Consider the following 14,001-nt stretch of genomic DNA (forward strand, 5'->3'; position numbering starts at 1 on the left):
GTTCAGGTTAGGCTACATCGCGGACATTTCACGGGCACTGAGCAACGACATGGTGCAAGCATTCGATTTAGACAGCGTCTCTCCTTAGGAGATGGAAAACATTCTGTAACGTTTTAGGTAGACCTCAGATAATATTGTAACGGACTGGTAGTTAGGTTTATGTTCTGTTTGACTGCTATGTGTTTGTTATGACTTATGTTCAGCTAACTACACCATGTCAATAAGTATTGGGATTTCCAGAGGGTCAGTGATTCAATCGGGGTGGGGTAAGTGACAGTTCTAGACCAATGGCTGGAGAGTTACCTGGCATGACAGGCTCTCATTGGCTGATGAGTTGGCATGTCAAGGGGGAATGAGGAAGGGGAGTGAAGAACAGAGTGGTGGATGATAGGAGTGTCGGAGTTACAACAATAAGTGTGTCGTGTTCGCTGGACTTTAATAAAGTTACACATAAAGAGAGAAGTTTTCTGTTGTCTATAAGCGAGGACGCTGAAATATGAACGTGTTCACCGTTCAAATTCATTATTTGTAATTGAGTTGCGTTCAGTTCATCGTTCTCATAAAAGTGAACGTGTTCAATGAACGCGGTCTTTTGCGTTCGTTCATGCACAACACTGGCACTCAAAGCACTTTATAGTGCACTTTCTTGCCATTCACCCATTCACACACACATTCATACAGTGCATCTCTGAGCTTCACTTTTTAGATGCGGAAGAATACACAAAACCTTTTCTTCATGTTTTTTTTATTCACATACAAACACTATCTGAAAAATACACTTGATTGAGTGCATGTGGATTGAACAAATGTATTTTCAGGTCATTTACAGAGTCAAAAGAAACATCCTTGTCGACTCATGGAGCATTTCGTTCAGCCTTGATTGCAGCAGCTCCCGCAGTCTTCGGTTTTCTTTCTGTAGAGCTCACAGCTGGACGTGGACACACAAGGAGGCTGACGGTTAGAACAGGAAAGAGGACGTGTGAGATGGGTTTTTCACAGTATTTGTATATGCAGCCAGATATGCAGGTCTGGGCTTGTATTTACAGAATGCCTCCACTGAAATTTGAACAGGGACTAAAAATATCCCAGATGTACCTCAGATTTGTATGAATCACGCTACACCTACTCTCAGCACCTGCTCTCATTTGTATAAACCAACGTCAATGCTTTCAGACACTCGGAGCTGTACCAAGAAATAATGACAGCTTCCTGTAGCTTTTCTCAGAGGCTTCAGCTGCATCTGTTTTCTGATAATATTTTATCTCTGATCTTTTTCTTTATCGGAGCATCAAATTATAAATTTTACATGTTTTACAAATCAGTGCTAAAGAGTGGGTGCATGGTCACGATGATATGAGCTCCAATGTCAGCTTTCTGACTTTAAGTAATATGATATATTTACGACAAATGTCTAAATAAAATCTCAATGCAATCCATCAAATAACTGCGCCGATCTGAACCAAACTGATGGACTGATAATAAGCAGTAAAAGCATACAGAGAGTCTTATGTTATGATGCTTTCAGGAAACACTTCGTGAACCAAACAAAGCCTGTAATTTGGATGTTATAACCATGTTTGGCTTAAGATGCTTTCAAGTTCAGTAACTTTATGTATTGTGTCTACACACCTGAGACCACAGCTCTTCTGCTTCAATCAATCTCCTTCTTTAGGTATCTCTTCATGACTGAGGCCACGTCACCCCCCTCACTGCCCTCTGCCTCCAGTCTTTCGCCGTGCGGTTTTTCAAACCTGTGTCTTGGTCCCCCACCCTGGGAACTTCCGCCTGAGCTGGAGGAATCCGTTTCAGAGCTTTTCCTGCTGCGGGTTGAAGGAGGCAGCTCTCCGAAGTGGACGCTCAGCGCCCTCCTACCTCCTCTAACGGAGCTCGCCAGGCTGCTGGTTGACTGAGCTCTCCGAATGGCAGGCAGGAAGTCGGATGCTGCATCGTCACCCATCAGACGACGGTTTTGGAAGACCATGGGTTCCGACCCCAGCGAGGCCTCACCTCCGTCCTCTGTGACGAGACTCCCCAGCATGCACCGCCTTGGTGGCTGCGGGGAGCATTGGATGGAGGTCGTCACAGAGCGAAGGGAGTTGTCTGGGTCCTCCTCAGGGATGGACAAGGGGGGGGGTTGATGGCGAGCGGCGCGGGAGGAAGACAAAGTGGAGAGGTGAGGCAGTGAGGGAAGTGAAGTGAGGGAATCGCTTGAGTTGAAGCGAGAGAGCCTGGCTCCAGCTGTAGAAGCGCCGACAGATGCCTGAGAGACAGTGATGGAGCGAGAACTGGCAGCGCGTTGCAGAAGTGGGGAAGGTGGTTTGAGGATGCTGGGTCCAGGTCTGTGCTCCTGGAGGTCATCGGGACCAAGAGAGAGGGCTGAAGCCCTACGTCTGAGAGTCGAGGCTCCGGTTGTTTGATAAATCGGCAGAGAGATGGCACTGCTTGTTCCATCGCCTGCATCGCCGCCCGCTCTGCGCTTTCTAAGTCCATCCAGCAGTTCTGACAGGGCGGAAGAAGAAGGGGCTCGGCTGAGACTTTTGGTACCAACTTCTCCAGCCTCAGAGCCTTCGTCTTCGGGATCCTCGCATGAACTTTAGAGGAATAAAAGAGACACTTTAAATGTAAGTCCATGGTTGCAGCTCCTATGACTACTTTAAGGAATGCAGCTAACAATTATTTTCCTTACTTACGTTATTTGCTTAAGTCGTTAAGTCTATGAAATTCTCTTCAATATGCTTTTTTCACTGATAAACAATCCACAACCATAATATATCTAATTTACTGTGCTACACGACAAAAAGCAAGTCACCATATTTTACAGGCTGGAACCACACAATGTTTGCCATTTCACCTGAAACAATTGTTAAATCATCAAAAGAGTGATTAGTTCTGTTTTGACCATCCTATAATCTTCGTAGCTCTTTAAACATGTGTGCATGTGGAGACTGGATATCGGGCCCACCGAAAGCTGTACGTGCTCATGGTGTCAGCAACAGAGTGACGGCTGCTGTAGGAAGAGCCAGCACCACGGGATGCTCCTCTTGGAACGCCTAACCAGCCACGAATCCCCTCACCAACATCCTCCGTCCCGATAGAACCAACACTGGACACTGAGTCACTACAGAAGAAGGAAGATCCACAAACTTTAGCTGCAATGGTTAAAGCTACTTTCAGGTTCCATTCCACTCTGGTTTGAGTATTATATCAGCATGAAGACACTTAAAACTTGCACAATATAGACAATCCATCACTGAGCAGCACATACGTGCGGTTTGATGTTATATACATTAAACTGCAGGTTAATTCCTTTTCGATCAGTTGTATGTTAGCCAACTTGTTCTTATTGGTGTGTTCAAGAGCTAATGGCATAACAGGCAAGTGGAGATGATGAGGATTAGAATTAAAGATGTTTTATTATTGTCTAAAACGTTTGCTTTTTTGAAAAGCCACCAGTGGTCGATGGACTGTTTGTAGCCATGCAGGCAGCCATTTTCACTTGTGCTTTTATTCACAACCACTTTAATTAACTTTTAATCATCACTGATATCTGTGAGTGATGAGATCAGGTAAGAGTCTGACAGGTGAGGAGAAATGAACGGTCAGAGGATCACACAGGTTGGTTGTTTTATTTGGAGGGAAAACTGCACGCTGCAACCGTCCTTCACAGATCAAGTCCTTGACCTGCAGTAGTCAACTTTTCGCTGTGTGCACTAATGCCACATTCACATGATGTGGGAATGAGAGTAGATTTGAGTTTTTAAGATTTTCAACACATAAATGTCAGATCGAAATTCAATCACCCGGTTGTAATCGTGGCCGGGATATTGACTATTAAGTAACTAGTGATTACTTGAAATCTGATGACACAAACCTATTATAACCTGTGAACCTTGTAAACCAACGGAGTGGTTTATTGAATGTGATCTGGGTAAACTCTCAACCAGATAATCTGATGATCTCCTTGATCCATAAACCTTGTTAGAAATGTTACTGTGTATCCAGATCTCAGCAATTACTTTGAGTGAGTACGATGTCATTACTAATGATGGGAAACACTAAAAATATTGCATAAAACTATTCATTAACATGTCAACTTCTGTTTCATATTTAAAAAGGTCTGATGTGATGCTCACACACCTGCACAGTAACATATAGTGTAAAGTCAGAAAGGTAAAGCCACACAAAGACACACACACCACAGACCTGTGTGCACATGCACAAGGTTCTTACAGTTCCTTCGTTCGAGTGAGGGACTCCACAGCAGTTTGAGTGCTGGAGTAAAGGGCAGAGCGGTGAAAGGTTTAGTTTCAAAGATGGAAGAAGAACTCAGATCCTTCAATTAAAAGAACTGAAACTACTCCATTTAAAGTAAGAGCAAGCATTGGACATAGTACTTAGAGTGCATTACTATGTATTTGTCTGTTTCACACACACACACACACACACACACACACACACACACACACACACACACACACACACATTACTGATGCACAAAGCATTTTACTGTTGTAGTTAGTAGTAGTAAGTGATTGTCTACCACTACGTTATGACTGAAACTGCAGATTGTTTTCATTATGGATTAATGTGCTGATTATTTTCTCAATAATCAGATTGCACAAGAAAATAGTTAGACCCAAAGTGAAAACTTTACTGCCCAACATCAATCCCTCAAAACTTTAGATTTAAAAAGTTTGGCACGAAATTGTTGTATTTAAAAAACTTTGAAATATTACATGAAAAATGTGTTTTTAAGTTAGTTGATTAGGTATCTGTCAGTGGACTAATTGTCCGAGACCTACTTGTATGTATTGTACTGTTGTGTAATATCATCTATAATAAAGCCACATATTGTATAAGCTCCCTTATAGCTTTTATATACTAAAATATGAAATTGTGAAGTAGCAAGACACAAAGCTGCTAGATGAATGTGGTGGAATAGAAAGATATAAAAAAGGGTTAGGGTTAACCTTCACCTTCAATTTGTACAGTTGAGTAAATGTAGCATTTAGACATAAAGACATGTTAATTGTGGCAGAGAACAGAAGCCTTGCTGCAGTCAAATACCTTTCAGTGTCACTCATATCGCTCGACTCCACCTCCTCCAGAGCAGCCTGCAGATCCACGATGCGGCGGATGGACGTCTCGAGGTCGGCCTGTAACACCTGTCTGACCGCGGACAGCTCCTCCACTTGCATTTCCTGTAAGCAAACATTAAGAGATTATAGGATGCATGTCGATGCGAGGACAAACAACACGCTCACCTTCAGCGCCTTTGTGTTCTCATCCCCCCCCGCCAGCCCACAAGAACCCAGAGGCCCAATCCTCCACAGCAATTACCTGCATTCTTGCCCATATTACCTCATCAGTCAAACACTGAATGCCCAGTGCCACGTCCTCTCTCAGAACCAGCCTGTGGTGTTGATGTGTACCACTCGAGTTATTTAGAGGAGAATTGTTTTGTACGCACACTAACACTGGGAGAATAGAGTGATTTATTAGGTCATCTTGTTTGTTGTTGCTCCTGTCTCTCTCACACATGCCTGCACAGACAAAAACTCACACCCACAGACACACTTGTCTAAAGGTCAGTTATGGGGATTGTCATTGACATAAAACAATTCATAGCCCCTTACCCAGACGCTAACCTCCACCTGGTTCTAACCTCGCGGCAAAAACCATGTGTTAACCGCTGAACAACCCTGTGAACAACGATGGATTCCAACCAATATATGTCCACACAACCATAGAAAGCCCTGCGCAAACACAGACACAGACACAGACACACAGACACACACACGCACACACACATGCTTCTAGGCTTGCTTCTAGGCTTTCAAAGTTATTGGCTTTGTTGGCTCTGAGGCGGCGGGTGTGGGTGCAGTGGTTGTCATAGTGACACATACAGTAAGCATGTATCAGTGTGTCTGTGTATGTGTGTGTGTGTGTGTGTGTGTGTGTGTGCCCATAACCTTGAGAAGACAATGAGGATTAATCACAGTCAGAGAGGAAGCAGGATGAGCGAGAGATGACGTTAAGAAGGTGGGGGAGGTGGGTTGAGGAGGACTGTGTGTGTGTGTGTGTGTGTGTGTGTGTGTGTGTGTGTGTGTGTGTGTGTGATGTTTTGTGCTAATAGCTGAATAATTATTGAAGCTTTTACTCCTCAGCTCAGAGGTCACTAAGAAATCTGCAGTGAGCAATATGAAGGTGGATGAGTCTGTAACTGAGCACAACTGGCATCTTCAGAGAGTGTGTGATAATGTATTGAACTATTTGTGTTTTAATGTGTAAAAAATATTCTTACAGTCTACAAGTACACAGTAGCTCTGATCATGATTATTTCAGATTCTGTTGTTGTGGTAGAAGTAAGACTAAATAAAAAAAATATCAGGTTTTTATTGATTTTTAACAAAGGGAAATTGTGTTTTAATATACTGGGTCCTTTTGACCATTTATGATATTATTGGGCTCTCTTGAGAGAATTATGTTGAGATCTGGGAAAAAGAAGATTTCAGAACATTGTAAATTAGGAACTAACCAAAATCTTATCTAAACAACCTACTTCTGATGTAAAACTTAAAGTGAGTGATGCTAAAATGTTATTTATGGTTCAGTACAGAAGCAAGAGACTGCTTTGTAAACTGCGATGGACAGAACATACAGCTCTTATCAAAACCAGCTCTGACAAAGTGATTTCTAAAAGGTCAGTGGAAGACGAAGTATTCAGATCCATTACAAATAAATAAATAAAAACAATGAAAAACACTACACAATTTCATATCTTACAGGCTATCTTCAGGCCCAACAGTCCCCCTATGAAACCACATTTAAAATTCACTACATCTAGATTTTTATTCTGATCATTAAATTGTCATGTATCCATGAATACCCCAGTGCCATACATAGTCCCCTAATCATGCCTGATATTCATCAAGATCCATGAATTGCTAATAAATAAAAAAGCCCAATGTTGAAGAAAGTGAAAAAAACTCCTGGATCGTCTCCTTGATCTGGATCAACAGCAAAATCGTATAGATTCTTCCTTTAGCTCATGTCCCACCTTACCACAAACGACATGGCAATTGGTTGAGTACTTAATTAATTAATAATCCTGCCAACTAACAAACAAACAAAGCAGACATAACCTCCTTCGCGTAGGTAAATATCACTGTTGGTATGGCGATGTCTAGTTACCAGTGTCAAAAACTGAGCAGAGAAAAGCAGATTTGACATCTCGGTGTTATAGAAAATTTGAATAATCTTCATTTCTTAAGTTCTTTCAGATGTGCACAGATCCTCAGTTATCCAGATCATGGCTTTCCAGAAGGCGATGAGTCGAGGGCAGTTCTTTTTACTGGGAACAACACATGTCTTTGCTCACTTAATTAAAAACAGGAATGATACTCAAAGAATAACTTATAACATATAAAAAAAAATATTTAGCCAGTTTCTTGGAGAGTGTTGTATCTTTTCTTTCTTATTCTCCTACTCTATGTACTACAATACACATGTTCAATATATTGCACATAAACCTATATTACCGAGAATGATATGTGATATTTCTCATGTTTGATATGTACTTGAGAGGTGATGGGCCTGAATGTGGTGATGTGTTTGGTAGTTGTCCTACGTCGCACTATAACAGAGGTTCAAAGATAGTTGTCACAGTTTTGTTGCGAACACAGATAGACTGGGACCAAATTTTGACAGTGTTGGGAATTTAGGAATGATGCACTAATCTATGCAACACTGGCACAAAACCCAAATGGTGCTGCTATGTGTCTGCTGCCCGAAGGATACTAAGAATGGAGCTCATGTGGTAGAAATGGAGCCTGTTCATTGGTGCTCTGCTAAGGCTTTAAGTGGGCAGAAGAGTTTGTATAAAGAATTAGAGAACATTAGCAGAGGGCATAGTAGTGGATGACTGGGTCGAACACAGAGGACTGGGGTTGGAATTATACTGCTTGACTTTGTTAACTTATTATTTTGAAAATGTTCACTCTAATTATTTTCACTTGATTGGGTTCAGGCAACAAAGCTAGCTGGTAACGTTGCAGAAGCCCATGTGATCTATCCTGTGAGTGTCCTGTATTAACTTTGTGTATAACAAATCAAATTGTGATCATTTGCATACATATTAGGTTGACTCTCACCGTGTCAACAACCTCTGCTCCCCTACGTCATTGTTTACCACGATACTAAGGTCAACACTACAAGGTCAATACTTAATTTAAGACAATTACATACAGTTAAGTGCATTATTGATATTAAATTGCTTTATATATATACACAACACCGATGACCTCTTAAAAGTTAATTGATTATAGTTTAGGATAGAGAATACAATTATTTATGATGTTAAGCACCTGTGTCGTTGTAAAAAGTCAGATTCTGTCTCATCCGAGTAAATACAAGAAAATCAGTTCCCTCACATCTCTGTATCAGCTCATTTTATAGTTCTGTCAAGGTCAGACTGCTGAGAGAGCTACTCCATGATTATCCAGCATGTTTTATAACCAAATCATGCAAGACATCACAGTTCAAAAAGAATGATTACTTCCCTCCTCCTGCTGCCATGAACAAACTTAGCTTGATCAGTATCAAAAGCGATGTTTTCTCATCTTCCAGGTAGTATACCAGAGGTTGTTTAAGTTAATGAGAACAGCAGATGTGTGACTGCTTTGGAAGTGCACTATAGTTTCTGTCCTAGCCTGGAGGACGTGTTTTTTTTCTTGCCAGAGATTTTAAGTACCAGCATTACTAAATTATTGTCTCACAGCTTGTATATGAGTAACGCCTGTTGGGGTTTATATTTAGTTGCCTCGGTGGTGCCCAGGTATTGTGGGGGCGATCTGTCTGCATGTGAATTCCAAAGACGTGGGGTGGTGAGGAACTATTCGGCTCATGGAATTCTCTCGATTCGTGGACAAGGAGCCTCTGGTTGTGTGTGTGCGCGATGAAGCACTTGTTATCTACTATTGATGTATTTTTCTTACAAATATCTGTAAAACACTAAGATCTCAAAGTTTTCAACATTCACCACAGTAAAGATAATGATTATAGATTAGTTTTTAGCATTTATACAGATCTGTATCATGTTCTGTCCCACTCAATGTTACCTAACCAAAAATATACACATAAAACAAGGCACTGTGAGTCTGAATTCAATATTGATTGGTCAGTATGTGTGCTAATCGATTTATGTTTGACTAGGCTGTTGCTAACCTGAGTGATCGGAAAGCATTATGCTATGATGCAGGAGGTTTGGATTTATATAACCTGTCAGTATGCTATTTTGCATTCAACGCGTCTATGAAGCCCTTCATAGAAGTGCTGAAATCATTTCTGCCCCTCCTGATGGAAAAAAATTGTGCGCGTGCCAAATAAATGTGCTTGGGTTTGACACAAATATATATTTCACCATGCTTTTTCAGGTTACACACAAACCATTGTATTAGAGGGAGGCTGAATGTTTGAACAACATGGCAGGCCATACAATGACTGTTGAGGTATTTTAACCCCTTTCATGGCATAAGAGGAAAAGGTCAGAACAGGCAGATTATGGCATTAGGATTCATCTTCAATAGACCTTGAATATGTGTGGCAAATTCAATGATGGAATGCAATACTCCACTATTAAACTCAACTGTCAATGTCATGATGGAGCCACAGGAAAAGTCATGGTACCACCAAGGTCAGTATAGGATTCATCCACTGGTGAACAGTGAGTAGTCCATATAAAAGTCGTTGTTTAGGAACCAACGTGTACTGAAACTGAAAAATATAAATAAAACCAACAATGATTATAACTATCACCATATTTTTCTTCATGGTTAGAGAAAATCCTCATCCTTCTTCAGTTAAACAAACCATTTCAAAAACCCATGATCTGAAAAGTGCTTCATCATGAAGCTGAAATCAAAATTGATGCTTTGTGTACATGTGGGGCACCACTAAAAACCTCAGTGGAGGAGTGCAAGCCAGACCAGATAGGAACAGCAACATCTGTGGTGATCTATGGTCGGATTTGACTGTGGTGAAACTGAATGCAGTAGTGGTTTGAGCATCTTACCATCTCCATGCGTCTGCGGCTGCTGTCCTCCTCCCTCTGGCTCAGATCTTCCATCTCCAGCCTCATGTCGTGTAGGCGCTGCTGGTAGTATCGAGCGTTCTCCCTCTCCCGAGCTTCAGCCTGAGCACTTTGCTCCAGCTCCTCTCCCAGACGCACCACACTGTCCCTCAACCGCAACACCAGCACCTGCAGCATAGAATTGAGTCAGGCTTTAAACATCAAACACATTGTTACAATTGAATTTGTTGTAATGGGGTAGGAATATGGTCTGACCTCAAACCTCTTGACCTGCCCTCTCTGAAACTCCAGTTTATTCTCCAGGTCACATACACGTGCCTCCTGTTTACTGACGATGCTACGCCCCACAGTGGATGACTCCAAGAACTGCACCCTCGACACTGACTGCTGGAGCTGCATCACAAGGAGGTGGAGAGAGAAAGGAGTGAGCCAAAAACATTTAAAGCAAATTATGCAGCCACAGATCAGAGAGTGTGGCAGTTCTCCATCTGAAGCTTGCAGTTTTATTTAGACCTGCAACAAAGAGATGAAATGATCCAGACGTTCATGGCCATCCCGTATTATCCAGCTTCAATAGCACATATGATTCACAAATCTCTACAGCAGCATACATTTTCTGATTGCCAAACAAACCTCTTCCTGGAGAGAGTGTCTTTGTTTCTTCACCTCCTCTAGTTCAGCTTGCAGCTCTCTGATCTGAGAGATGTCACTGGAGGACTGAACAAGAGAGTGTGAGAGAGATTGATCAGTGATCAATGAAGGCAGACAGACTAACTGTGAACCGTGCACAAAGACTACGTCACACTGCAAGCATAAGTAATCAATTCAGATTTGTTTCTAGATCAGATTTCGTTTTTTATGTAGCACATTATCTTTTCAAATCTGGCCAATATCAGAGTCCATGGTGAACTGGTCATGGTACTGATGTGACCCGCATGCGGAGAAGAATAACTGCAGCACACTGTAACTGAAGCAAACAGGAGAAGAAGTTGGTATTAAACATGGAGGCCACATAGTGTTTACGGTTTCATTTTCCAGATGAAGCAGGCAAATGTGGAAGCAGATGAAGAGTAGACTAATGAAGAGAAGGAGAGCAGAAAGTTCAGAGGTGTGTGAGTGGTGGGATTGTGACGTGAATGGCTTCAATTAAACAAATTGCTCAAAAATGTCTGGATGTCGAGGGCTACATTCATCTGTCGGCGCCTCTCCACAAGACTTTGCCTGCGCATAATCACGAGGAATGACGATCTAAAGTGACATAACAGTTGCAATGAATTCTGATACAGGTCCCATGGCTGTTCAGACTGAGGTTGCATTTTAAAAATCTGATCTGTATTTGCCTTAAAAAAGCAACATATGAAAGTGGCCCAAATCTGATTTGATTTCATTAACAATCCAATTCAAAGCACAACCTGTGCAATGAGCGCTTTGTGCTTCTTCATGAGTTCATTGAGGTCTTCCTGGTCCTCCTCAATCCTCTTCAGCAGGTCCACCTTCTCATGCTGCAGCATGGTCAACTGCTCGTCCACCTGGACATACACAGACAGGAGGCGCTGAGGTTATAAGCCTTAAAGTAAACCTGCATTTATCAGAGCTTCACTTTGATCAAATCACAATAAGAATATGCATTTTGTTTGTTTTAACCTCGGCTATCCATATCATATCAATTGTAATTTTAAATTACTCTTTTAAAGGGCTATATAGATATTGCTATTAATATTATTATAAGATAAAGTTTTTGGTTCATATGTCATTATGTTAGCAGATCCCATGTTCATTAAACAGAATAATGGAAACATCAAATCATTGTCACGGCCACACTCACCATGCTCTTCTGTTTGCAGATATTTTCCAGTTCAATCTGAGTGTTCTCCAGCTCCTGGGAGAGAGAGGTCTGAAGGCTCTCGGCCTCGAGACGTCTCGCTTCACTCTCCTCCAGCTAATTGGATATAGAGAGAGAGAGAGAGTGAGTGGGAAGGGGAGGTAAGCTGCACACTCAGGTGATTGTACAGTTTATCACGGTTAGGTGTACCTGACAGTGGAGGCGCTCTATCTGCTCCTTGCTGCCATTGGGGACGTTGTGTCCGGCACTGTCGACAGTGGCAAGAAGCAGCTGAGTGTCAGCCAAAAGGGCGTGCGTCCTCTTCAGGTCTCTCCTCAGCTTCTTCTCCACATCGAAGTCTCTGTGTCCCACCTGCAGGATGAGAGAGAGCTCAGACTCATCCCTCCGTAAAAAAGATTACCCTAAAAAGGTTCTGTGTCATACCTGGTAAAAAATGTAATCACACTCTTCAATCTTAATGGCTAAAAATACTTCAACCTGAGCTACTTGCCAGCTCCTGCACAGATCACTTATCAGCAGCTCAATTACATCCTCATAATGAGAAAGAGAGGATCGCCTCTTGGCTGCATATGCTTGTTTTGTGGTGCCTGTAATGTCGGCATCACACAGTCATCAGCTAGAGAACGTTAACCCACAATGTTAATCATCTGTGATGTTCCAAATTTGGGTGGACAATCTTTCTGTCAGAATAAACTTCCCACACATTAAACCCAAAGGAGATAGAGATATAAAGTATATGTGATGCAGTTTAAATATTTCTGCAATATGAGATTTTACATGAGCAGCTCAGTGTGTGTGTGCATGTGAGTGTGTGTGTGAGTGTGCGTGGGAGTACCTGGTCACACAGAGTTGCAATCAGTCCTTCCAAGTCGTGCTTCTCATGAATCACCATCTGTTTCTCCTCATACTCCTGCTCTAACTGCATCTCCAGCTGCCTCAGCTTCACACACCGCATACACATACAACAAAAAAACATAATGAATGACCAGTCTGAATTAGTTTTTATCGTCCCCGGCAGAAAATGTTCCCTGCAGCCCGATGCATAATGATAGACATAAAAACATCATCATGTGTGGAAGGGTATAAACATAAACAGCACAAAATAACGGAGGAGTTTGGTGCTTTAAACTTTCTGCCAGAGGGATGAAGTTCTTCATCAAGGACACCAAGAGGACACACCATTGAGTGTGACCTTCCTTCCAACCAGCAGGTCAAATACTATGTCCACTAACTTTCCACATTTCTAATATGTAAATCATATTCTGTGCTTTGCCACATCAGGAAACTCTAGATTGTTCTAGAAGCCTGTTACTCTTTGGATCTGGCATCAAGTAGTGACACAGACACTTATTTCATATTTCATTCACTATCATATTAGACTGACTGACTTGACTGAATTAAATTAAACCAACATTTTGCTAAAGTCAAAAAATCAGCCACAGTTTTTGTGGGGTGGGGTTAAAAGGGGGTTAAATCTTTATGTTCCATCATTGATGTAAAAGTAAGAAGTAAGGCTAATTCAGATTAGTAATTTTAATTATAAAAAGGCACAACTCCACTACCTGATTTACATACACAGTGAGGTTTCTTCAACAAATTCGAAGCCACTTTATGTTTTACTCTGGGGGAGCTTAAGCTATAATATCAAAAGCCACTACTTTCATGCTTGATTAACTGTAACCATGTCTTACTTGAGAAAGTAAATGATCACATATGGATCGACTGACCCTGTTTTATATGGGGGGGGGGGGGGGGGGATAAAATCTTGAAAAAGATGACGGCTACTCAACCTCTACCAGGTTCAGTCACTTTTCTACTATTACAGATTTAGAAATTATTACTGATGGATTACAATACAAGCAGCATAATAGTAAAAGCATTCTAATCACCATTAGAGCAACTTAATTTAATTCTCATAATTTCAGCTGTTAAACAAATGTATAGTCAAAGGCTTGTTTCCCTCTTAATTGTGGAATAGAAGAATACATTGGAATAATAGTGAAATATTACAGTATATAATGGTGGACTACAAGTGGCCTCTAGCTTAACTTTGTTCTACAGTACAGTA

At 41.5% G+C, this 14,001-nt stretch overlaps 1 protein-coding gene across 6 annotated transcripts in view; it reads right to left on the minus strand.

The window, feature by feature from the left end:
- Positions 1-728: 728 nt before the first annotated feature.
- The window catches only part of LOC133975440 (unconventional myosin-XVIIIb-like), a 47,540-nt gene continuing 34,267 nt past the window's right edge, over positions 729-14,001 (minus strand). For 3 of the 6 annotated variants that reach the window (XM_062413385.1, XM_062413388.1, XM_062413389.1), the window contains 12 exons: positions 12,769-12,873; positions 12,123-12,284; positions 11,916-12,029; positions 11,503-11,619; positions 10,724-10,807; positions 10,346-10,483; positions 10,073-10,258; positions 5,068-5,201; positions 4,231-4,272; positions 2,963-3,118; positions 1,630-2,591; positions 729-951 (listed from right to left, as the gene is read on the minus strand). In XM_062413385.1, coding sequence (XP_062269369.1) covers positions 1,652-2,591; positions 2,963-3,118; positions 4,231-4,272; positions 5,068-5,201; positions 10,073-10,258; positions 10,346-10,483; positions 10,724-10,807; positions 11,503-11,619; positions 11,916-12,029; positions 12,123-12,284; positions 12,769-12,873 — 2,178 coding nt within the window. In that variant the 3' untranslated portion in view covers positions 729-951; positions 1,630-1,651. Of the gene's footprint in view, positions 952-1,629; positions 2,592-2,962; positions 3,119-4,203; positions 4,273-5,067; positions 5,202-10,072; positions 10,259-10,345; positions 10,484-10,723; positions 10,808-11,502; positions 11,620-11,915; positions 12,030-12,122; positions 12,285-12,768; positions 12,874-14,001 lie in introns of those variants that run through there. The other 3 variants (XM_062413386.1, XM_062413387.1, XM_062413390.1) reach the window with 3 other exon arrangements.

Source organism: Platichthys flesus, chromosome 19, assembly GCF_949316205.1.
Source record: "Platichthys flesus chromosome 19, fPlaFle2.1, whole genome shotgun sequence".
Lineage (NCBI taxonomy): Eukaryota > Metazoa > Chordata > Actinopteri > Pleuronectiformes > Pleuronectidae > Platichthys > Platichthys flesus.